At 37.0% G+C, this 25,624-nt stretch overlaps 1 protein-coding gene across 1 annotated transcript in view; it reads right to left on the bottom strand.

Annotated features, from left to right (window-relative positions):
* LOC135217340 (HAUS augmin-like complex subunit 1) overlaps nucleotides 1-13,281 on the bottom strand; it is a 45,020-nt gene extending 31,739 nt beyond the window's left edge. The window contains exons 1-3 of the mRNA XM_064253146.1: nucleotides 13,186-13,281; nucleotides 10,414-10,588; nucleotides 1,386-1,486 (exon numbers count right to left, since the gene is read on the bottom strand). Of these exons, the coding sequence (XP_064109216.1) occupies nucleotides 1,386-1,486; nucleotides 10,414-10,588; nucleotides 13,186-13,212 (303 nt within the window). The 5' untranslated portion in view covers nucleotides 13,213-13,281. The remainder of the gene's footprint in view (nucleotides 1-1,385; nucleotides 1,487-10,413; nucleotides 10,589-13,185) is intronic.
* Between the last annotated feature and the right edge of the window lie 12,343 nt (nucleotides 13,282-25,624).

Here is a 25,624-nt window from a genome sequence, read left to right as displayed (position 1 = left end):
ACTTTGACAGTTTTGTATTTACCGGGGTATTGTTAAAAAATATTTATGGTATGAAGTCTATTTATCACTTTAAATAAAAGAAAAAAATTTGTATTCAATAGTAAATACGTATTTAAAATCCTTCAAAATGACTTGAGTCATCGTCACTTGAATTAAACAATTCATCAAACAAATTATCATTCACGGTTTCATCATAAGGATTCCAGTTTGAATCTGGTGAATTAACTGCAGGTTTGTTTTCCCTCAAATGAGCCTGTTTATGGCATAGAAGAGCCAATGGTCAAGGAATATTCCAACATAATACGTAATAGAATACCGGCACATCGTTTTAACAACCCAATCAAAACATTAACTTGAGTGGCAGTTTGTACATACATAAATACGTAGGCTGTTATGCTATGCAGCGTTAGTTAGCGCTTTGTTTGTTTACATTACACTCGAGTAACGTATCTTTCGTTTCGTCATTTCTAATCATATTTGCCGGTATTCATCTTTTATATATTACACAGATTTGTTAATATACCGAGTATATTACCTGTATTTCTTATGGTAAGTAGAGCAACATATATACTGTAATAACATTCAGGTTATTTTATATGATACGTTTTACCCTGCTGCTTATTTTGAGCGTACAGTTGGCCTCACATTTTATAGGTCGACTAATATACCCGACATTAGTTAAAACCATAAAAATTTACTCAGAATTGGGGGGTCGACTTATCTTCCGGTATTTAATCTCTGTTTCTACTTGCTTGATTTCATGCGCTACATTTCCTAAATCATCAAGCGCTACTGACCTGCGTTTCTTATCTGAATAAATTAGTAAGGCTGTGAACTCTGACCCTTACTCATACCCTTCACTAACACCATAATTGTCTCATACAATATTTATAACACCAATGACATTACCCTAGTTATAAAGGAACTTATTCATTGTAACTTATATTTCTGGTAATGCAACACATTGTGCTGCACGAGTTGCAAGAAAATATTTAATAGTTAAGAAACAGTGTGCCTTGGACAGCAACAAGGGTACTTTGCAGCAGCCTTTATAGGCCCAGCTGTATTGCCATCTGCCTCTTACTGTACTACTTTGGTCTGTTCCCATAAAGCTGACAAATTCCTTCAACTTTACCTTCATACAATTTTATGTTATTAAAAAAACCCTATTTGTCTATAGAATGTGATTTAGTGGTCTTGTTAAACAACTTTGTGATAAATAAATAAGCAAATCTGTAATAAACACATGACTTCCTAATTATTTTAAAATGGCATATTGTTCAGTACTGTTAAGATGGTAACTATAACCTTATATTGTAAAGTTATAGTTCTCTTTTAGGAGAAAAGATTGTTAACAATGAACAATGATTATGAAATTTCCTTACATTTGCAGTTTGTGCAAGGGCCTGTAAAGACTTCTGGTTTTCTGGTGTCAATTGACTTGGATGTAACTCTGCAGTTTCCCGCCATTTCTGAAGCTGCTGAGCTGTAAATAAAAACAAATTGTAAAATAAAAACTAAAGATAAAAGGGATTCTAAAGTAAATATCTCTTTTCTGTTGATCCTATTTTCTTCCAACGAATTTAAAATTAGTCTATGTTGCAAGTAGTTAATCAGATTAAGCACTAATTTCAACTTTTGTAACCTTAAATTTCCTGGGCTGTCACTATTTGCTGCAAAAACACTGTTGGTAATATTGCTGCACAAAAAACTTTAGTGTTGTAAACACAAATACATAAACCATTCCCAACTTTTTTATTTATCATAGCCTTTTAGGATCTGTCATGGCTCCAGTTACCAAAGGAAATGCTTTTTGTGTGAAGAACACTGTACTTGTCTATTAAAGATAGGGATGGACTGAAAAACTTGACAGTGGTGTTTCAGTGAGAAGCTTGAGTTGATTATACAACACTGGCTCTTCAAATATTTATGATGTAAAGAAACACAAAGGAAAATTATAGTTTCTCTACTGACAGTGACTAAAAACAACAGATGTGTGAACGGACAACAATGAAGGTTGGAAAAAGATCTGAAGCAGATCAAGTTCTGGTGAAGTGGCTTAGGCTACATGGAAGTGAAGGTGTCAAGAAAAATGTATGCATATCCTTGATATCAGTCAATGAGATCAGCTGACTGATGATGAAAATAAAAAGAAAGAACCCCCAACTACTGTTAGTTAAAATGCCTTTTGAAATCAATAAAAAAATACAACTCTCTTACAGGCATTTTCCTCTGATGAGAGAGAGAGAGAGAGAGAGAGAGAGAGAGAGAGAGAGAGAGAGAGAGAGAGAGAGAGAGAGAGAGAGAGAGAGAGAGACTTAGTTACTGGCAGTTGAAATTCACCTGAAATCAGCAACAAAAACTCTTTTGAAAGTAGACAGATGTTTTGGGAATCTCAATCTCAGTAGGAAAAGAAGAGTGTAGGTTAAGAGACACCACATTTTTATTGCAACGTGTTTCGTTGTTTCTTCATAACAACATTTTCAAGCCTAAAAGAGACATTACAGTATTTTAATGGTAGTTACAAGATTATGTAATTATTGGCTGATAAAGCTGAGTAAAAGTAGCAACAATACGATAATGGTTAAAATCTTTAAAATAAATTGTACCAGCATACTAAAAAAAATAAATATAAGCTCTTTAAAATAAATTACAACCGTATACTAAAAACAGAATGGTGGGAAAGACAGAGATGGAAAGTTTACACTACAAATGAATGACTGAATGATATATATTAAAAGCAGGGGATAAGATGAATTGTCAAGGTTAAGATCTGGTTTCCTTAAAAATATTTCTATCGACTCAGAGATTCTCAATAATGACTCTTCTCTAAAAGTACCAAGCACACTAAAATTTTCCAATCTTCTACCTGTATTACATTCCTCTATGTGCTGTAAAATTGGTGATCTGGTTGGCTTGTAAATATAGGTGATGCCAGACAAAAGGTCTGAAGGTAGTTTATCTTTATGGTTTAACAACGCTTGGATAGTATGGTTGTTGGTAAATATTAACTTGGGGTTAATGTGGGGAAAACTATACTTAAAACATTTCTTAGTTCTCTTGTAACGTATTTAGAACAAGGATCACTTATAAATGGAAATTTAAAATACATAGTTAGTTTATTAACCCTTGGTATATCTATTTTGCTATTTATACTAAGAGAAATATTTAGGAACTTTTTTATTTCTTTATATATTATGTTATTGGGATAGCCATTAATTTTGAAATAGTTTAACAGAAACTTTATTTCTGAGTCAAATGCCTGCCAAGAGCTGCAGAGAGAATATGCTCTATGTATTAAAGTCTTAATGTTATTTATTTTGAAGTTAAAGAATGTAGCATTTTGGAAATTCATTCCAAGACCGGTAAAAGTAGACTTTCTAAAAATGCTAAAACTTAAGAGCGACTTATTGTTTGTGGAAGTTTTTGTAATGCTTACATCTAAAAAGTTAAGAATATTATTTTCTTCATTACAAAAACTACCACAAACAATAAGTCGCTCTTAAGTTTTAGCATTTTTAGAAAGTCTACTTTTACCGGTCTTGGAATGAATTTCCAAAATGCTACATTCTTTAACTTCAAAATAAATAACATTAAGACTTTAATACATAGAGCATATTCTCTCTGCAGCTCTTGGCAGGCATTTGACTCAGAAATAAAGTTTCTGTTAAACTATTTCAAAATTAATGGCTATCCCAATAACATAATATATAAAGAAATAAAAAAGTTCCTAAATATTTCTCTTAGTATAAATAGCAAAATAGATATACCATGCGAGACAGATACTATAACTCAAAAGTTCTGTGCCCCCCAACTACTATCAATGGATTAATGAGGATGAAGTTATAAAGCAAAAGATCGAGGATCCCAAAACCTCTCCAAGGTAACGTATAATTTGTTATGACTACCAGTCTAAATAAATATACTACAACCAGCCATTTTTATGTAATATCTCTTGAAAAGAAAAAAATAGAAAAGGTGAATTGGGCATCACCAGGTTAATTGCATATCAAATAGAAAAGATAGCCATGTCATACTGAAAGTAATTTCAAAAGCAACAGAAATAGAGTGAGCTCCGATTTTGTGGACTTCTACTCATAGCTGTTGTGTTTCATTATCTGACATACTACTGTGGATTTTCAAGATGACCTGCCTCAATCAATAATAGTTGTCACCATGTAGGCCCTGGTTCTTTGCAGGTAGTGCTGAAAAGTCCCTGCAGTGAAGGACCATAAGGCTGCCTTTGTTACTCAGGACAGAAGACACGGAATGGGTGGTGAAAGGATTTGAAATATGATCCTAATTCCTTGCAGTTTTGGTCTTTATTATGATGTGAAGTGAAAATTACAATTCCACTCATGTCTTAACTTTATTATATGCGTGTGATCTCCCTAGACAGCACATGAATCTTGCCAACCCATCTCAAAAATGGGCTGGCAAAATGCCAACAGATCTTTGAGACACCAGGAGAAAGTCAGTCTTCAGTGTGACATCTAGTAATGCTTTTTTTAAGTGGTTCATTGGGAGGCTTGGTAAACCCCAAGGATAAAGAAAATGAGCCAATTAGCAGGTTTGAGTTTCCCTCAAGGAACATATTTCACAACCCCTCAAAGAACCTTGTTCGTGAAGTAAAACTTAAAATATGATAAAACTTGACTCTGGTACAGAAGACCAGCTTCAGTAACAAAATTAAAACAACTCGAGTTAGAGCTCATATAAAAAGTCATCATATTACTACCTTACTTAAAATACATTAAAACATATTTGTTGCTCCTGGAAAAACTAAAACACCACTTCAGTTTAACTCCTCTCCAAAATCATTGGCAAGAATGTACCTGTCATCCCCACTTCACATCTTGGGAGAGATATCAGTCTCAGATCCCTAAGACAGGACATTTGATCAAAAATGCCTTACAGTTGCGTTCTAATCCGCAGATGATTAATTAATCTTATAGGCATTTTCTGGCACCACAACTACTAAGTTCACTCATGCTAACTGCAGCAAATATAAAGGAGTTTCCCTATAATGCACCCTAGTACTGGCAAAGTGATGTGGCTTTTATAGGAAGCCCCAGTGGTGGATTTGTTTGATACTAAAGTGGACCCCCCGTATTCGCGTTCTCCGGATTTGCGGACTCACACATTCGTGGATTTCTCTCGGGAACATTTCCCCAGATTATTCACAGAAAATTCGCCTATTCGCAATATTTTTCTATGAGAAATATCCACACATTCCTGGTTTTTTTTTTTTATTTCATCATAAAATGCACTTTTTGTGATAAAACTATTAAAAAAACTGTACACTTAGAGACATCTATGAAAGAAACATTTCCAAGGAATTTTAACAGTATATTCATCTTTTGGCTGTCATGCAACTTACAAGAGGAGTGTAGGTCACATGAGGGACACTATAATAATTTTTAGCCCATGTAGAGCAAATGGTTTGTGTGTGCAAGGTATAGGAAAAAGGGAACCATCTGGGATCTTTGCTGTGACATTTAGGTACACCTTGAGTGCTTGAACCGGGCATAATGTTTTACCTGAAATACTGAGTTCCCTTACCAGAAAAGGGGATTTTTCCCTTTAATAAAAGGTCCTAATTTTTGACCAGGAATGATAGGCCACAAAATAACAGTTTACTAATCCAAGCTCCTGATGCCAAAATGGTCAAGAACACTGCCTTTTGGAGCATACGAGTTATTGGGCCCACTAAACTGAAGGGATGACAGGAGTCTAAGAACCTTATTCAGGGACCAGGTAATGGGAAACCTTGCAGTAGCTAGCCTTTTCAATGCAAAGACAAGAAGAAAATTAACAAATTCTATATATTAGAATCAATTCCAAAACCACAAAGCAAGGGCTCCAACAATGCTATTCTGCCTTGTATGCTGTGACTGTTGTGATAGTAAGGTACTTGACTTCAAAAGATATCCACTGCAATAAAATGTAAAACTGTTTCAACAGATTTTGACTGGGCTATCAGCATGGAGGTAATCTAACCACATTTTCTATATGGACAGGGTGTTGGATGGATGAAGTCTGTAGTTTTTGCAATGGGTACCAAGCAATGTTAGGTAAATAATCTTCACGGTAGACTAGAATTTAAAAATCCACCGTGAAGGTCATGGCTCTGTAATGGAATCTATTTTCGTGACTGTTATTGAAGCAAAATGAACCAATGACTGTTCAGCTAATTTGGGCCACTAAGAAAAAGATAGTATATTGTCCTCCGTGTTCTTGCAAGACTAGAACAAATGGAATACATCTCATTGCTATTGACACATACACTGGAAGTTGATGGTTTTTGCATGTGGAAAATAGGTCCACTTCCAGATGTGGAGGCAAGTTAGCAATTATTGACTTGAGAGGGACCGAGCATGGCTCAGCCTCTTGATATAAAACATTGCAATCATACTGTCTAGGACAGACAAAATGTGAGTCTATTTTGGAGGTTTCAATACTCTATGATGGAAAAACATCCAACAACTCCAGGAAGCAGACATGGGGATGACGCTGAATTATGTTGTTATTACATCTGTGTGAGTAAGATGTAGAGCCTAGGTAATCATTGTATTACAAGAGACAGAGGACTCCTGTTCTGAATCCTTTATATTCTATCACTATGTCAACAAGCACTATTCAGGCTGAGAGAAACTTCTATAAGGGAATTTTTGTAATTGGTTGATCTGCCTTATGGTCCCCTGGGGGGACCATGAGAATGTAACTCCTTTGAGGACAAACAGTGGCTATGCTATTAACCCTTAAACGCCGACTGGACGTATTTTACGTCGACATTTTTTGTCTCTCGGGTGCCGACTGGACGTATTTTACGTCGACATACAAAAGTTTTTTTAAAAATTTGTGGAAAAATATTTTTAGGCCTACCAGCCGAAAACTCTTGAATCACGCGCCTTGGGGGATGCTGGGAGTTCACGGATCAAGGTGTTGTTTTGTTTACAATCGTTACGCAGACGCGCAAGCGCGAATTTCTTTCTTGTCGCACTAAAAAGTATCTGTGACACATCTCGGAAATTATTTCGTCACTTTGACATAATTTTTTTACCATTTTAAATTAGCCGTTACATGGTGTATTATATATGAAAATGTGTGCATTTTTATGTAGGATACAACAATAAAATACTCATGATTGTAGCTTTTATCAGTTTTGAGATATTCTCATATAAATAACGATAAGTGCCAAAATTTCAACCTTCGGTCAACTTTGACTCTACCGAAATGGTCGAAAAACGCAATTGTAAGCTAAAACTCTTATATTTTAGTAATATTCAATCATTTACCTTAATTTTGCAACTAATTGGAAGTCTCTAGCACAATATTTCGATTTATGGTGAATTTATGAAAAAACTTTTTCCTTACGTCCGCGCGGTAACTCTTCCGAAAAAAAACATACATGCGATTGTGGTAATGTTTGCACCATTTTAAATTAGCTGTTACATAAAGTTTTATATATTAAAATGTGCGCAATTCCATGCACAATACAACTAAAAACAACCCATGGTTGTAGCTTTTATCAATTTTGAAATATTTTCATATAAATAATGTTAAGTGACAAATTTTCAACCTTCGGTCAACTTTGACTCTACCGAAATGGTCAAAAAACGCAATTGTAAGCTAAAACTCTTATATTCTAGTAATATTCAAGCATTTACCTTCATTTTTCAACAAATTGGAAGTCTCTAGCACAATATTTCGATTTATGGTGAATTTATGAAAAAAATAACATTTTCTTTACGTCCATGCGGTAACTCTTCCGAAAAAATCATATGTGCGATTGTGGTAATGTTTGCACCATTTTAAATTAGCCGTTATATAATGTTGTATATGAAAATGTGCGCAATTTCATGTATAAATACAACAATAAAAATAGTGAAGGTTGTAGCTTTTCTCATTTTCGAAATATTTGCATATAAATCACGATAAATAGAAAAAAAACCACGTTCGGTCAAATTTGACTCTACCGAAATGGTCGAAAAACGCAATTGTAAGATAAAAATCTTACAGTCGAGTAATATTCAGTCATTTATCTTCATCGTGAAACAAATTTGAAGTCTCTAGCACAATATTTAAATTTATGGTGAATTTTTAAAAAAAATAACTTTCTTCCCTCCGTGCGCGGATTCTCCGCCACAAATCTCCGAAATGCGTGAGTCCCATTCTCGGAATATTTGCTCCGTTTCATATTAGGCCTTTCATAGAGTTTTATATATGAAAATGTGCGCAATTTCATGTAGAATAAAACGTAAAATATTTAAAAGTTGTAGCTTTTCTTATTTCTGAAATAATTGCATATAAAAAAATATAAAAAAAATTCGACATTCGGTCAACTTTAAACTCGTCAGATATGGTTGAAAACTGCATTTGTAAGCTAATATTCTTACAGTATAGTAATATTCAATCATTTGTCTTCATTTTGAAAGAAATTGGAAGTCTCTAGGACAATATTTAGATTTATGGTGAATTTTTGAAAAAAATATTTCTTTACGTACGCGCGTTACGAATTCATGCTTTATTTTGTGATAATATTTTCTCTGTGTTGCTTTTATTGTTTTACAATGTGTTATATACCAAAATGATCGCAATTTAGTGTTATATTACAACGAAAAAAAAGTAACTTGTTACCTTAAACCGTTTTGCGCACAGCGCGATTTAAATACAATTATATATGAAATTTCGTTTTTGCGCTATCATATATCGCATTATTTATATATGATAATGATATTTTTTTTCATTTCTAATGGTTGCATACTAATCTTCAGGCAATGACAAAAAAAGGAGCCAAAAATGAACTCTTAATCTTGAAAACTAAGCGCGCTGTGATTTTTTGAAAAAAATATTTTTTCCGCTTCCGCGGTCACTCTCAAACGTCTCCGGCACACAGGAGACATTTTTTTTTTACCGCTTCGGCGTTTAAGGGTTAATATACATACACATATGTGTGTGTATACAGTGATGAAAACTGTAAGGAAGGGATGCATAATTATGTACCGCTTAAAAATCATTGAAAGTAATACAATGAAAACTGTAAATCACTGGCATAAAACAAAACTTTCCAGACAAAGAAAGTCCATTATCACAGAAAAAGGTTTTAGAAAATTACGATTGTGCAGTTTGGTAGAAGAACCAAAGGCACACCACAACAATGTGGGAAAAGATTGCTTGTGGTCAGGATCTACAGCCTATTTTCCATTCGGACATGTAGGTCAAGATCATTTGAACCTCTCAATTTTCCTAACTCAGATAATCTCTTCAGACATGTGCCAGAAGTGTATGCCACTCATGCAGGTATTCTTTGAATGGGCCTTTGAAACTAATACCCAGTACTTTAATAGTTTGAAAAAGTAGTAGTCCAGCTTGACTAACAAGCCAAGTTACTGAGCTTCACAGATTCTTTAATGAAAAATAAGTGCTGATGTGGCTGATGTGGATACTAACATAGCCAAATGATAAGAAGTAAAAATATGAGCGCTGAAATGTCTTTAGCTGATAAATATACTAAGAAGAATAAAAAACCCTACTAGAATACCATTTTTCATGTTGCTACATCAGGTTTTCCTTTTATGGGTTTAGAGGTGGAATGAGTTCTTTCCACTGTTTTCTTTCTTGTGCACTTTCTGCCTGAATTCCCATTTGGTCTAGGCCTTCATCTATGGGCTTTTCATGGTTTCCTGGGGCTTTCTACTGGTCCTTGTCTTTTCACTTCCATTAATTTTATCTACTGCTTTTCTGAGTAACTATTCCTCATAATTTCTCATCAGAGGTCTAAATATCCTGAATCTTTAAGATCTTCAGTCCCTTAGTACAGCACAGTAGTACAGCTCTTGCACACATACATAAAGATTATGCTCTCTTCGCTAACACAAAGTAGAAAAATGAGAATAAGGAAAAATATTAAACCAAATATAAACTGGTTGATACTCCTACCTTTGACTCAAGGAATTTGATTTAAGATGTAAGGCTAATACTATTTTAATATAGTTAACTTTTCTTATGCTATTTAAGATGTAAGGAAATACTATTTTAATATAGTTAACTTTTCTTATGCTATTTAAGATGTAAGGAAATACTATTTTATTATATAGTTAACTTTTCCTATGCTAATCTATAAACCAAGGTTGCCATGAGTGGTTGTTTGAGGCACTTAACTCTCAGTCAATTATATACAACTGCACTAAGACTGCTAGTACTGATAGAATGCATAAATAATGTATAGAAATCATGAATTGAGGCTAACATATATCATTCAAGGTCTGACAAACAGTTTAAAGATAAAAATTAGGACTAAATACCACAAAAAATTAATTGGCAAAACAAACACAAAAAAATATGAATCAATCAGAAGTAAGAAAATTATTCAAAACTATTTAGTCACCGGATTATTACTATAAAACCAACCTTCCGCATTATATTCTGCTGCTTTCCTGGTGTAGTCTTCAGTCAATATTCTTGCTTGGCCTTCTGCTCTTTTACATTCCTTCATTAGCTTATACAAGATGGTGATACTACGTTCTGTTTTCTCATATAAAGGAATTCTTTCTTCACCATATATTTCCTGAAGCCACTGGACCACCTAAAAGTTAACAGTACAGTCTTAGATGTTTCTCTTGTATTCAGTGAACAGTCATGCAAGATATTTCTATAATCTATATGTCATCCAAATACTGCTAAACATGTACTTTTACTTTAAAATAAAAATCAAAGGAAAAGTATGATAAAAAATGACAAACTATGTTAATATTTCTTTGGAATACATCATCCCATTTTGGTTCAGCTAGCAATGAGCTGAACAATAATTTATTCAGTCTGTTTCTAGACAATGTTATTAGATACACAGCTGCATATACACTATAGTATACTAGGAATGATATCAATGGCATCCTAGTGATATCTGATGCTATATACAGACTACCTAAAGAAATGGAAATAATTTGAATAACTCTTTTAATGGTATTTCATCACTCACATTCTAAGAGGGGAGCAATTAGTCCAAATTTGTACTATAGGCTCAATTTCTTAAAAGATGCAATGGACAGTACTAAAAATTCTTTGCACCACCAACTTCAATTCCAGCTACATCACTACTTTTTCTTTCAGGCTGTTTTCATCTTGGTCACAACCTCTTTAATTTTATTTTGCCATCCACTCCTCCAACCTGGACATCAGTTGTTGGAGGCATTCTCCTAAAGCCGTATTGGGTGGGTGACAAAATACAGTACGTACCTTTTTTCTAATTGCCACACTAATTTTACATTTAAAATCCTTTCCATGACCTTAAATAGATAAGATGTCAATGCAAATGGATGGTAACTTGTCACTAAAGTTTATTCCTGCCTGGTTTTAAAAAAGGCTATAATAATATTCAGTTCCCAAATGACTTAGTAATTAATGTCCCACCTTATTCTATTAATATTGCTAATAATATTCTATTAATAATGCTTTTATAAATATCTTTGTCTCGGCATTATGTATAGAATCTCATGAGGTTCTGGGGAACTATCATTGCAAGTTGAAAGTTGAGTCATACTTCCTTTAAGTAAATGGTTGATTTTGATTCCATCTAATTTGTTGCTAAATCTAATCACCCCCATCCAATGGAATAGAATTGGTCTCATCCTCCATTAGGAAAGGGGGATTAACTTCTCTAGAGAAGACGTGTGTCCTGGAAAAGACAACAATTTCTTGGTTTGCCAGGCCTCTGAAGACTCTTGGAGAGCCATAAGAAGCAAATATATTTTCTCTAATGAAAAACCCTGGAAACAAAGAATACATTTATTCCCTGACAGCCTATCATCTGGGATGGAACTAAGGTTAATTCTCTATATTCAATAATATTTCAAACTTCCAAGTGAAGTTGAATATCAAATCTTTGGGCCTCAAAGATCCCTTTGAGAAATTTAGCCAGGGCTAGCCAGCCATCAAAGTGAAGGAGAAATTCTGACACCCAACAACGACACCACCTGGACAACTCATGTTAGTAACCTTGTGAGTAACTGTGGTGCCTTGATCAGGTTAAAGCAATTCCAATCTGGAAAACAAGGCCAAAACATGCAGAGAAACTTGTGATTTAGAAGATGGATAATGGGATGAAAGTAAGTAAATGTCAAACATGTCTGCCCAATCATCCAATCTTCCTTCTGGATGGCTACTAGGATTGACCCTAAGGATGACCACTATGGCTGAGATGAATGTTTCCATAGAAAATCTTGTCAAAGTTATAAACTTGCTGAGACTTGATACATCAAAAACTAGTCTCCAGTTGGTCGTTGCCTTCAGGGATAAAATGAGATGGTTATAGAATCAAAGGGAGATATCCATCACTCGTTCAATGGATGACTTGTGTAATAAATTGTGATGTGTAACAAATTGTGACCTTCGTTTTCAAAGCTTCAAACTGTTCTTGGAAAGTAGACAGAAGGGATTCTTGACCGAACACCAGATGTTACTTGAGGATCCCCTGATCTTCACCATTTTCTCCAGGTAACACCTCAGTGCTCTGACAGGGCAAAGAGCTCTTTCTTCTTCATCTGAGCCCAAGATACCTGTTAAGTTCCTTATATGAAAAGAACAAGGTCATGGCTTATTAGGATCCACGTTCTTGGTAAATCCTATACCAGTTTTCCAGTACAGTGCAAGAAAAAACAATCAAAATACTTTCGAACAGCCATAACACACTACAAGTGACAACTCTATAGTGGCAGAATACTAAAGCATAGAAAACAAGTCATTTTCTTTCCTTACCTACCAGAGGAAATATAAATAGAACACATACACCAATAAAACAGAGGTAATTGGGTCAAAATGACCTTGACCCTTATAAGGCATTAAATAAGGGCCAAGTTTCAAGCATGGCCCAAATTCCAACCTTCTAAGATGGAGTGGTATGTGATCAGTATCTATGTGTATTGTGATCAGTATCTATGTGTATAGTCTTTGATTGGCTGGGTCTAAAATATCTCTGACGATTCTTATTCTCAATCCCAAGTTTTACATTAAATCTAATTCCCCCAACTTAGTTTTACAAGCTAAAAAATAAAACTCATGTCCATATTCTAGTTTAGATATACAGAGCAAGGCAAATATGATCTTTGAGGGGATTCTTTACAAGAGTCCCAAATTAATCTAGAAACAACCTTTAAAATATTTACATACATAACTTTTGATCTTCACCTTTGGAGCATTAATTGATGGGCCCATGTTACTTTAAAGTCAAATATCATGACTAGAACTTTTACTTCATACTTCTATGATGTAAGGCCTTCTTTTACAATGAGAGTTGGTATTTCCACACATGCCTACATCTGGTGAATCTCACACAGCACTGTCTTCTGTTGATGAAAGCTTTAAACAATTTTGATCACTCCATTTGGTAAATGTATTGATCAATCTTTGCAAATAATAACAAGCATCACAGTTTGAGCAACATATTGCACGGTCATCAACAAGAGCGAACATTAAGCAGGTGACGTAACTGACTGATCAATTGATTTGTGGCTATTAAAGCTGGTGCCACAACATCTAGGTTATTGATGCTGTAATAAAATTAAATAAGAAATTAAAGACATAAATAAATAAATAATTTTCAAAGTCTCACTTAAGAAATATCTTAAAATATCCATACAGGAAGTCCCTGGTTCTGTTCCAATACCATGACGATAACTGAAAATTGCAGATAAGATTTTCGGTTATCACCACCCGTTAGGTACATATCGGTGACAATACAGTGGACCCGTTTTCGCATTCTCCGGATTCACAGATTTCTCTCTAGACCATATCTATCCATTATTCGTGGTATTTTTCTATGAGAAATATCAACAAATGTACATACATATATACATACCGTACATGATCTGAATTTTGTTGAGGAGGCCTACCTCCCTAACAAACACACATAGCTGCTCTAAATTACAGTCCTCCCAGAGAATTGTTGCAAAGATGAAATGTCCCTCTCTTTCACAACCCCAAGAAAAGAACATATGATTTAGATTCCCAAGATTGGAACATTCGACCAGCAAATGTCTCACAGTCAAGGGCACAATGCAGTCATCACTGAATGGAAGATTTTTGCTGGACATCAAGAATCCATGAGTGAGTCTTGTATGTCCAATCCTAACCATGCACCACAGTTTCTTGCCTCCTTTGATTGGCTGGGTTTAAAATATCTCTGATTACTCATATTCTCAATGTCCTAAGATGGCAACACTGACCATCCCACCCTTGCTGACTTAATACTGCACATTTTTTTACTTGTTGCATTACTTTCCTGAAGGGACTGCCCAAACCTTTTAACTGTCTTATCTACTAGAGACTAAACAGCTGAGCCCCAGTATTTATCGGGGTTGGTACCCCTCTATTAGGTTAACGTAAAACTATTATTATTTCTTTTGTTGATTTAAATCAGCCTTGTTTACTTTTTTGTTTACTTTTTTGTTTACTTTTAAGTTAAATTTTTGTTGAGTATGTTTACTCTTGTGTTACCGTAAGTTAAGTGGCTTTACGATTGTTTCAGTGTTTTTGCGCCTCCTCCTCCTCTTTTGTGTATTAGTTAACTATCGTTTTAACGATTGTTATTCTTTTGCTTTGAGTGTTTATAAACACTGGGAAGGTGATGAGTGGACATGGTCGACCGGTCAACGGGAGTTCGGGTTTTGACAAGCTCTCACCAGTACTGTTTCCCGTCGCAGCATTTATTTTGATTTGGAGGACGACTTTGCATGCTTACCTTTTGGACCACGCACTTGGATATTTCTCTCGCAGATTTTGGAAGACGCATATTTACGTCTGTTGTGTGTGTGCCCCTGGATCACGGCTTTTTCTCGCGCAGGTGTTGTTGTCACCTGCGACCTTCACACTGCTGTTGAGTTTAGCAGACGCTCTGTCATCTGCGACCACTGTTTCTGCCCCTTTTTCCCGTCTGAGGATTTTGACGGGAAAACCAGTGTCGACGCTGTATCCCGGCACTGGATTCTGGATTTACCTGCCGTGTCATCCTCGTCCAGCTGTTATACGGGAGTGAGAGCTACTTGACTCGTGAGGTGGCTAGTAGGGAGTCTGTCGCCAGGTAAGACGTATTATCGTTCCTCTTGCATCGGGAAATGTGTTGCCCTTCAGTACCTGGCGTACAGTATTTGCCCTTTCGTTAGCAGTTTGATGGACTGATCACGGCCCTGAGTTCAACTCCTCTTCTGGAATTTCACTTGAGGTGAAATTGTTTATTTTTGCCAATTTTTATTATTTATAAATATATGTGTAAGTTTACATGTATATGTTGTCATATTTGTTTGTGTGTTAGTATTTAGTGGACCGAGTTCCACATTGTTTAGCTTAGTGTTGTAGGTAGGTATATTAAGGGTTTCCTTGTTATAATCTCTTACTTCCTTCTACCTTATTATTATTAGGTTATTGATTATTTTGGCTAGCCTTATTTGGATCCACCTTGTTATTATTAACCCTTAAACGCCGAAGCGGTAAATAAAAAAATGACTCCCGTATGCCGGAGGGGTTTGAGAGTGAGCGCGTAAACGGAAAAAATATTTTTTTCAAAAAATCACAGCGCGCTTAGTTTTCAAGATTAAGAGTTCATTTTTGGCTCCTTTTTTTGTCATTGCTTGAAGTTTAGTATGCAACCATCAGAAATGAAAAAAATTATCATTATCATATATAAATAATGCGATATATGATAGCGCAAAAACGAAATTTCATATATAATTGTATTCAAATCGCGCTGTGCGCCAAACGGTTAGAGGTAACAAGTTACTTTTTTTTCGTTGTAATGTGCACTAAATTGCGATCATTTTGATATATAACACATTGTAAAACGATAAAAGCAACACAGAGAAAATATTATCACAAAATGATGCATGAATTCGTAGCGCGCGGATGTAAAAAAATAATTTTTTAAAAAATTCACCATAAATCGAAATATTGTTATAGAGACTTGCAATTTGTTTCAAAATGAAGGAAAATGATTGAATATTACGATACCGTAAGAGTTTTAGCTTACAAATGCAGTTTTCGACCATTTCGAACGAGTTAAAGTTGGCCGAATGTCGAATTTTTTTTTAAATTTTTTTTTATATGCAAATATAAAAAAAAATGAGAAATGCTACACGTTCCAATAATTTTTTTGTATATTGTGCATGTTTTTGCGCACATTTTCATATATAAAACTAAAAAAAGCGTAAAATGAAAAGGCTCCAATATTACGAGAATGTGACCTACGCGTTTCCGAGATTTTCGGCCGAGAATCGGCGCGGACGGATAAAAAATATTTTTTTTTCAAATATTCACCATAAAATCGATATTCTAGAGACTTGCATGCTTTAAATTGAAAGTAAATGATTGAATATTACTAGACTGTAAGATTTTTTGTTACAATGCGTTTTTTTACCATTTCGGTTGATCAAGTTGACCATCGTAGTTTTTTTTCGACGATCGTTTTATATCAAATATTTCAAAAAAAAAAAAAAAAAAATGATAATCTACAACCTTCAAATATTTTTTTGTTTATATTGTTCCGTTTTTGCGCACATTCCATATATAAACCTCTAAAAAAAAAGTATATTGAAAAGGCACAAATATTAAGAGAATGTGCCTAAGCGTTTCCGAGATTTTCGGCCGAGAATTCGCGCGGACGAATAAAAATATTTTTTTTTCAAATATCACCATAAATCGATGTTCTAGAGACTTGCAATATGTTTTAAATTGAATAAATGATTGAATATTACTAGAACTGAAGATTTTTATGTTATAAATGCGTTTTTTGACCTTTTCGGTTGAGTCAAAGTTGGACCGATCGTAGTTTTTTTTTCGTACTTATCGTACTTTATATGCAAATATCTTTAAAAATGAGAAATGCTACAACTTCCAAAATTTTTTAGTTATATTGTGCATGTTTTTTGCGCACATTTCCATATATAAACCTTTAAAAAAAGCGTAATATGAAAAGGCTCAAATATTAGGAGAATGTGACCTAAGCGTTTCAGAGATTTTTGGCAGAGAATCGGCGCGCGGAGGGGAAAAAAATATTTATTTCAAAAATTCACCATAAATCGAGATATTGTTCTAGAGACTTGCAATTTGTTTTAAATTGAATATTAATGATTGAATAGTACTAGACTGTAAGATTTTTATGTTATAAATGCGTTTTTAACCTTTTCGGTTGAGTCAAAGTTGACCGATCGTAGTTTTTTTCGTACTTATCGTACTTTATATGCAAATATTTCAAAAATGATAAATGCTACAACCTTCCAATATTTTTAGTTATATTGTGCATGTTTTTGCGCACATTTCCATATATAAACCTTTAAAAAAAGCGTAATATGAAAAGGCTCAAATATTAGGAGAATGTGACATACGCGTTTCCGAGATTTTCGGCCGAGAATCGTCGCGCGGAGGGGAAAAAAATATTTTTTTCAAAAATTCACCATAAATCGAGATATTGTTCTAGAGACTTGCAATATGTTTTAAAATGAAGATAAATGATTGAATATTACTAGACTGTAAGATTTTTAGTTATAAAAGCGTTTTTTGACCTTTTCGGTTGAGTCAAAGTTTGACCGATCGTAGTTTTTTTCGTACTTATACGTAACTTTATAATTGCAAAATTATTTTTCAAAAATGATAAATGTCTAGCAAACCTTCCAAAATTTTTTGTTGTTATATTGTGCATGGTTTTGCGCACATTTCCATATATAAACCTTTAAAAAAGCGTAATATGAAAAGGCTCAAATATTAGGAGAATGTGACCTACGCGTTTCCGAGATTTTCGGCCGAGAATCGGCGCGCGGAGGGGAAAAAATTTTTTATTTCAAAAATTCACCATAAATCGAGATATTGTTCTAGAGACTTGCAATTTGTTTTAAATTGAAGATTAATGATTGAATAGTACTAGACTGTAAGATTTTTATGTTATAAATGCGTTTTTTAACCTTTTCGGTTGAGTCAAAGTTGACCGATCGTAGTTTTTTTTTTTTTTTCGTACTTATCGTACTTTATATGCAAATATTTCAAAAATGATAAATGCTACCAACCTTCCAATATTTTTAGTTTATATTGTGGCATGTTTTTGCGCACATTTCCATATATAAACCTTTAAAAAAAAGCGTAATATGAAAAGGCTCAAATATTAGGAGAATGTGACCTACGCGTTTCCGAGATTTTCGGCCGAGAATCGTAGCGCGGAAGGGAAAAAAATATTTTTTTCAAAAATTCACCATAAATCGAGATATTGTTCTAGAGACTTGCAATATGTTTTAAAATGAAGATAAATGATTGAATATTACTAGACTGTAAGATTTTTATGTTATAAAAGCGTTTTTTGACCTTTTCGGTTGAGTCAAAGTTTACCGATCGTAGTTTTTTTTCGTACTTATCGTAATTTATATGCAAATATTTCAAAAATGATAAATGCTACAACCTTCCAAAATTTTTTTGTTATATTGTGCATGTTTTGCGCATATTTCCATATATAAAACCTTTAAAAAAAACAAAAAAAGCGTAATATGAAAAGGCTCAAATATTAGGAGAATGTGACCTACGCGTTTCAGAGATTTTCGGCCGAGAATCAGCGCGCGGAGGGGAAAAAAATATTTCTTCAAAATTCACCCATAAAATCGAGATACGTTCTAGAGACTTGCAATTTATTTTTAAAAATGAAGATAAATGATTGAATATTACTAGACTGTAAGATTTTTTAAATGTTATAAATGCGTTTTTTGACCTTTTCGGTTGAGTCAAAGTTGACCGATCGTAGTCGTACTTATCGTACGGTTTTATATGCAAATATTTCCATGATAAATGGCTACAAAAACTTCATATGTTGCGTACTATAATTTTTTGCCAGTAAATTCCCACATTTTTTTGATTATGCTTTACAAACCTCATTTTAATGTTGTTATATTGTGCATGTTTTTGCGCATATTTCCATAAATAAAACTATAAAATAAGCGTAATATGAAAAGGCACAAATATTAGGAGAATGTGACCTACGCGTTTCGGATATTTTCGGCCGAGAATCGCGCGCGGAGGGAATAAAAATATTTTTTTCAAATATTCACCATAAATCGAGATATTGTTCTAGAGACTTGCAATTTGTTTTAAAGTGAAGGTAAATGATTGAATATTACTAGACTGTAAGTTAATGCTACCCAAAAAAAAAAAAATTTATAATATATATATATAATAATATATATATATATATATATATATATATTATATATATATATATATATATATATATATATATATATATATATATATATATATATATATATATATATATATATATATATATATATATATATATGTATATATATATATAATTTTTTTTTATACGTAAATATATATATTACATTCTTCGATTCTGGTACCAATACATAAATAAAAGGAATGCAGGTGACACTTCTCTTTTCGCATACAATGAAATGTCTTATTATTATTTTATCATGCACACATTCAGATATATAAAAATTGTAATAAATATAAAACTAAATATAAAATAAATGCAGAATACTCACTCGTAATCCTGACTCTTCGTTCTATTCTTGTTTTCTCCCTCCTCCATTGTAGAGTCTTGCATTTTTTCCACTCGACATGACGAGGTACAGGTAGAGGAGGGAGACGCGCGCCCTTACTGCTGATGGACGGCCGGCCCCGCCCGGCGCCCTCCGCTGTCGGTTTAGGTGGCGCGCTCCAATACATGACCTTAGTGGTGGTACTTTCGGTCACACTCCCCTATCCTGCAAAGAGCAACTTTGGCAGAGACGACAGAAGAACCGGGTGTCTCTCCTTCTGCCATTCATATGGCACACCCGGCACCGTTTCTGCCTTCGCCCTTCTAAGGCCTCCAGTATGTGTTCCCCTGGCTGCAGCCGACACGCAGGGTCCACTACCCGACGAGAAGTGGTGATGGCGGGGCCGGCAGCAAGAGGGGCGTCGTCAGCAGGGGCGGCGGCAGCAGGGGCAATCGTCAGCAGGGTGGCGGCAGCAGGGGTGGCGGCAGCAGGGGCGGCGGCAGCAGGGCGTCGTCAGCAGGGGCGGCGGCAGCAGGGGCGTCGTCAGCAGGGGCGGCTGGCAGCAGGGGCGGCGGCAGGTCGAGCGAAGTTGGGCCCTCCTATCTGCCCATTTCCTCTAGGGGCAGATCTGCAGCTGGGGCAGTCAGGGGGTTCAGTTATGGAAGGCCACTCATCGGGATCGAAGTTGATGAGGGCATTCCCAGCTACCTCTAGGAACTGTATGTGGGTCAACCTCGGTAGATTGTCACCGCGGTACCCACAGTTACAGTATGTAGGCATTTTGGAGGGCCAACTGAAGGATGTATTTGAGGAGCTTCTGTGTCCACCTTCTGGTTCTCCTGGCGAAGGGATAGTACTGGATGAGCTGATCAAAGAGATCAACTCCTCCCATGTGCCTGTTGTAGTGCCCAATGACAGTAGGCCGCTCGGTACAAAACTCCTCAAACACAACTCGGCCCTGTCGACGTGTCTTCTTCGCTGTACGATCTCTTCTTGGATGGGTTCATGACTCGTCGTAATCATGGGGACGAGTCGGACACCCTTCCAACAGATGACGAAGACAGCGCCCTTCCGCCGCACTCTGTCTCTCCTCTTGCCAGGTGTTGCGGATGACTAGCGAACCTCTTGAGGACATTCGGGGCCCCACGCACCAACCGAAGGGTACCACTGACGTGAACACCTGCTTCATACAGTTCCTGGGGCCAGGGACACCGAGTTATAATAATTATCCATAAACAGGTGATATCCCTGGTTACGGAAACGTCCCACAAGGTTGAATACAGTGTCACGCAGCGTGGAGAAGACCCCGGTATACACTGAAAAGTCCACAACGTATCCAGTGTTGGCCTCGTAATGAGAAAGAATTTCACACCATATTTCTTTGGCTTCTTGGGGTTTATACACTTATACTAAAGACGTCCTTTGTAAGGCATCATCCCCTCATCCAAAGACAGGTTCTTTCCAGGAATCACGAGATTACTACACCGCTCACGGATATAATCCAACACTGTACGCACTAAAATGAGGCGATCACTGTTATTCCGGGGTATGGCCCTTCGGTTGAAGGCGTTGAAGTACCTATGTCCATCGCCAGGAAATTATCACGGGACAAATGGCCCAGGCACATTCGGTCATACTAAAAAATTAAAAAATTTTAATTTCTCCTCCAATAGTTGCCTGGACGTCTGAACAGCAGGTGTCATACCAAAAATAAATGTGGAAGAGCCCCAAAAATAGGTGACCATGTCCAATGTGGTTGCAACCCCACGACCAGTTAATACGAAAACAAGGTCGTTCTTCAGCTTCCTACCGGCAGAGTACCGAGCGTTAGTCCCACCGTCTCGTGTACCAGGTATTCCAGCAATTCCCGCGTCAGGAAAAGCTGGATGAACCCCAAAACAGTCAGGGGTACTGGTACGGTCATCCCAGGGGTTGCCGTGAAGGGGTGCATGTTAGGAGGGGTGGGGTCCTCCGTCCACCCCTCGTCACTCTCCGACGACCGACCTTCACCTTGGCTGGCGCGACGAGCCGACCTTCTACGTGCCCGTGCGCGTGCGGGCACGATGCACACTACCCCCCCCCGTTGGCCCATCACCCTCACTTAGGCCCTCACTTTCTGTATCGTCCTCTGCGATAAAACTTGAGCCCGTATCCCCACCCTCCCCCTCCTCCTCAGATTCCCCCTCGTATGCACTGAATTCGAGCTCACTTTCGGGATGTGAGCCTCGAACGGGACATTGGGGGCAATATTCATCCTCACTTTCATCGGGACTGATGTCCTCATCATCAATGACCATCCGCCATCAAAATGAGGACTTGCGACATGTTCCCGATCAAGCTCCGAAAGATATTCGTCTATGTCCCTTGGTTGGAGGCCTCCCAAATGCCTACGAATGCCCCTAAGGACGCCCACATGCTTCCTAGGGGTAACCAAAGGCATACGATGTGTTCCCGAAACACTTTCAGCCACACGTGCCGCACAGAAACGGCCTTGAGGCGCGGGTCATGCTGGGTGCTTGGCCCCCCCCTCGCCAGCATCCAGGTCCAAAACTCGCCTTACAACGATCCCTTCCGACGGGTAAAACCGCCCTTTCACGGTTCACACGTCGTCGAGACATATCTAGGAATGTCCTGTAGCAATACAAATGCTCAAAGCTCGCACAAGTCCAGAAAAACACGCTTTTCACGAAAGATCGCTCTCGGATGGTGCGCTACTGATGCTGGCTGGAGCGAGAAGAAGGGATATCGCGCATGCGCACCTGGGTCACGCTTCAAAACAAAACAAGGCCTTGATCCGTGAACTCCCAGCATTCCCAAGGCGCATGATTCAAAAGTTTTAGGCTGGTAGGCCTATAAGTATTTTTCCTTTTTTTTTCGCTTATTTTAAAAAAACTTTAGTATGGTCAACGTAAAATACGTCCAGTTTCGGCACCCGACGACAATTTATCTCGAACGTAAAATACGTCCAGTCGGCACCCGTTTAAGTTAAGTGTTTCAAGTGTTTTCTCTCTTGGAATTTTCTCTTGTTTAGGGCTTAGTGTAGTAGCTTTAGGTTTTCTTGTGAGTTCCCGAGAACTAGGTATTTGTTCTCTTTGAATATTTTGTACAATTAAGTGATTTATCTCACAAGGTTGATTTAAGTCATTTGCTCTAGTTTTATAATAAATAGTGTTAAGTTTTCTTGAGTTTCTGTTTCCGTCCTTCCTTGTCACTGAGGTACATGTACTGACTGCAATTCTTGAGAATATAAAGACCTAAAAAGAACCTGTACTGCAACCTGGGGAGGTTGTAACAGTTGGCGACCGTGACAGGACTGCACTCGGGTGTACTCGGTGTTTTGGTTGGCGGAACAGCGCTCAGTGGATTTACCAGTTTTTATTTTGTTTGCTGTTTAGTGTATTGCCTTACTCCCCCTTTAAATTTCGGAACCATGGAAGATTTGTATTTTTGATCCAGCTGAGTTTTTGGGATCAGCAGATTGCCTTATGGCATCTTCCTGTATGAGTAAAGAGTAGTTGGGTGAGTTGTGCTCGCTGGTTAGGTGTCCCACACTTAGGGCTGCGAACACTATGGGCCCAGTTGCTGATAGCTGTGAAAAGTAAGGTAAGCTCAAGGTATGGCTGAAGGAGAGAATTTAGCTAGGGATTTTGAGTGTTGGTGATAGTGACTCGGAGCGAGAGGGGTAGTGTGATTGAGGATGTTAGTGTGAATCCAGGTCTTTTCTTTGTTTGAAGATCCTCCTCGTACTGGAACAATTTTGAAGGGCAGGAGGGCTAATTTGCAATTTAAAGCTAATGTGTCCACTAACCCATTTTTAGCAGAAATCCCTGTCCCAGTGAATGTAGCCCCAGTACAGCCTGTAGTTGTCCCATGGAGGACAGTGAATATAGCTTAATTTGTAAGAGGATAGAGTTAATGAAGCTCGAGTTTGAAGAGAACGAGAGGGTGAGGCGGCATGAGCTAGAGATGGCCAATGTAAATTTGGAGTTGGCTAGGTTACAAGGTTCTCCTAATAGATTAAGTACTCCCTGTGGACCATCTCCTGATAAATTTAATATAGGGGCAGCTCTGAAGTTGGTCCCTGTATTTGATGAGAGAAATGTGCCTGAATTTTTTAAGGCTTTTGAACGGGTAGCTACCAGGTTGTCTTGGCCCACCGAGATGTGGACAGTCTTAATTCAGTGTAGGCTGGTGGGCAAGGCAATCCCGGGTGTAATTCTTTGGAGGAGGGCGCTAGCCCCGTGTTTGTTTATAGTAAAATGAAGGCGTTGGTCCTCAAGGCTTATGACCTTGTCCCTGAGGCCTATCGCCTAAAATTTAGAAACTTTTCTAAGCATGTTTCCCTTTCATTCGTGGAGTTTTGCTAGGCTCAAGGAAGAGCAATTTGATGATTGGCTAGAGTCGTCAGGTAGCCTCTTTCTCCTCCTTGAGGAATTAATGCTGTTGGTGGAAGAATTTAAGAAATATTGTAGTAAGGAACTGAGGATATACTTTAGAAGAAGTAAAAGCGGTCAGTCTAAGTAAGGCAGCTCAGATTGCCGATGAGTTTGTTTTGTTTTGACCCATCGAGCGGGGTCTGGTAACTTTTGGGTCCCAGGTTATAAATTTCCAGTCTGCTAGGCCAAATAACTTTAATAATAAATCTGGTAATAATAGGATAAAACATTCAGGTGTTCCAACCTATTCTAGGAATGAGAAATAAGTCAGGGAAAAGTCCTCAAGTGGTGGGGCACACTAGAGTCTTTTCCAAAAACAGGTTAATGTCTGGTAATGTGAGCAGAGTAATGGTACCTGCTTTTGGTGCAATAAGCCTGGGCATTATCAGGCTCAGTGTAATGCCAGAAGGAAGTATCTCCAAGAAAGAAATGGTAACAATGTTGACAACCCTATATCTTTAATTTACAATAAGTCTATTCCTACTAATAACCCAAGGTTGAGAATCCATCAGTGATTGATAGTGGCCAATGTGATTTGTGGTGATGGCGGTATGTGAATTCAACTGGTGGTAGAACTCTATGACTCTATGATAAATATAACTGGCCTGGTATGACTGGTTACTGATTCAGGAGTCCTTAAGGTGCAATTTTTGTGAGACCACCAGGGTCTGCTCAGTCATTAGTGTTAAAGAATCATTGAATGGTCTAGTTAAATATTCAGGAAATTATGTGGTTCTGGGAGGGTTATTTCCCGAACAACAGTGGTTTCCAGGCTCCATTGGTGAAGTTGAGTTATCCTTCCCTGGGTATAATAAAGTAACTGAGGTTGGCTGTTGTGGAGAGTCTCCCCCCATTCCAGGTATTGATGGTAATTTTGGGAAATGACATGTTAGACCATAAGGGTCTGGAATTATTCCCTATTTTGACTATGATGCTTGTCCAGTGGCTGTGACGACCCGTGGGCATCTGCTAAGGCAGCTAATTTGATAAATGATGATGACTTAGATTTAAGTAGTGTTTAGAAGTAGAGTTAGAAAGGCCCGGGCCAGTAGATAGTCCTAGTAGTATTAGTGATATCTTGCAACTTGAATGGGACCATTTCACACGTTTATTGAGGCTCAGAAAACAAGAGTTTGATTTTGAGTTGGGTGACACAGCCGATTTTAACTAAACCAAGGTTTTTGTTGTGGTAATAAAAGGTTTGTTATACCGAGTTAGTCCGCCCATCTACTACATGATCTGAACAAGACTTCTCGAGTGGAAACAAATTGTGGTTCCCTCACAATTTAGAGAGTCTGTTTTGAGGTTGCCACATGATGATTCTTTTTCTGGTCACTTTGGAGATTTAAGACTTTCAAGAGGTTGGCAAAATGTTTTTGGTGGCCAAGATTAAAATTATCAGTGAAACAATTTGTTTAGTAACTGTGGAGGTTTGTCAGGTGATGGGAAAAACCCAATCAAGTAATCCCTAAAGCACCTTTAAATCCAATTCCTGCAATTGGGGGAACCTTTTGCAGAATTGGTTTATAGATGTGGTAGGGCCTTTGCCCAGAACAAAGAGCTGGGTTTACTCATCTCCTGACGATTATGGACAGGGCTTTCTAGATTTCCTGAGGCATTCCCAATGAAAAAAATTACCTCAAGAGCAGTATTTGAAAA

This window comes from Macrobrachium nipponense, chromosome 7, assembly GCF_015104395.2.
Source record: "Macrobrachium nipponense isolate FS-2020 chromosome 7, ASM1510439v2, whole genome shotgun sequence".
NCBI lineage: Eukaryota > Metazoa > Arthropoda > Malacostraca > Decapoda > Palaemonidae > Macrobrachium > Macrobrachium nipponense.
This window is presented reverse-complemented; position numbering and strand designations above follow the sequence as displayed.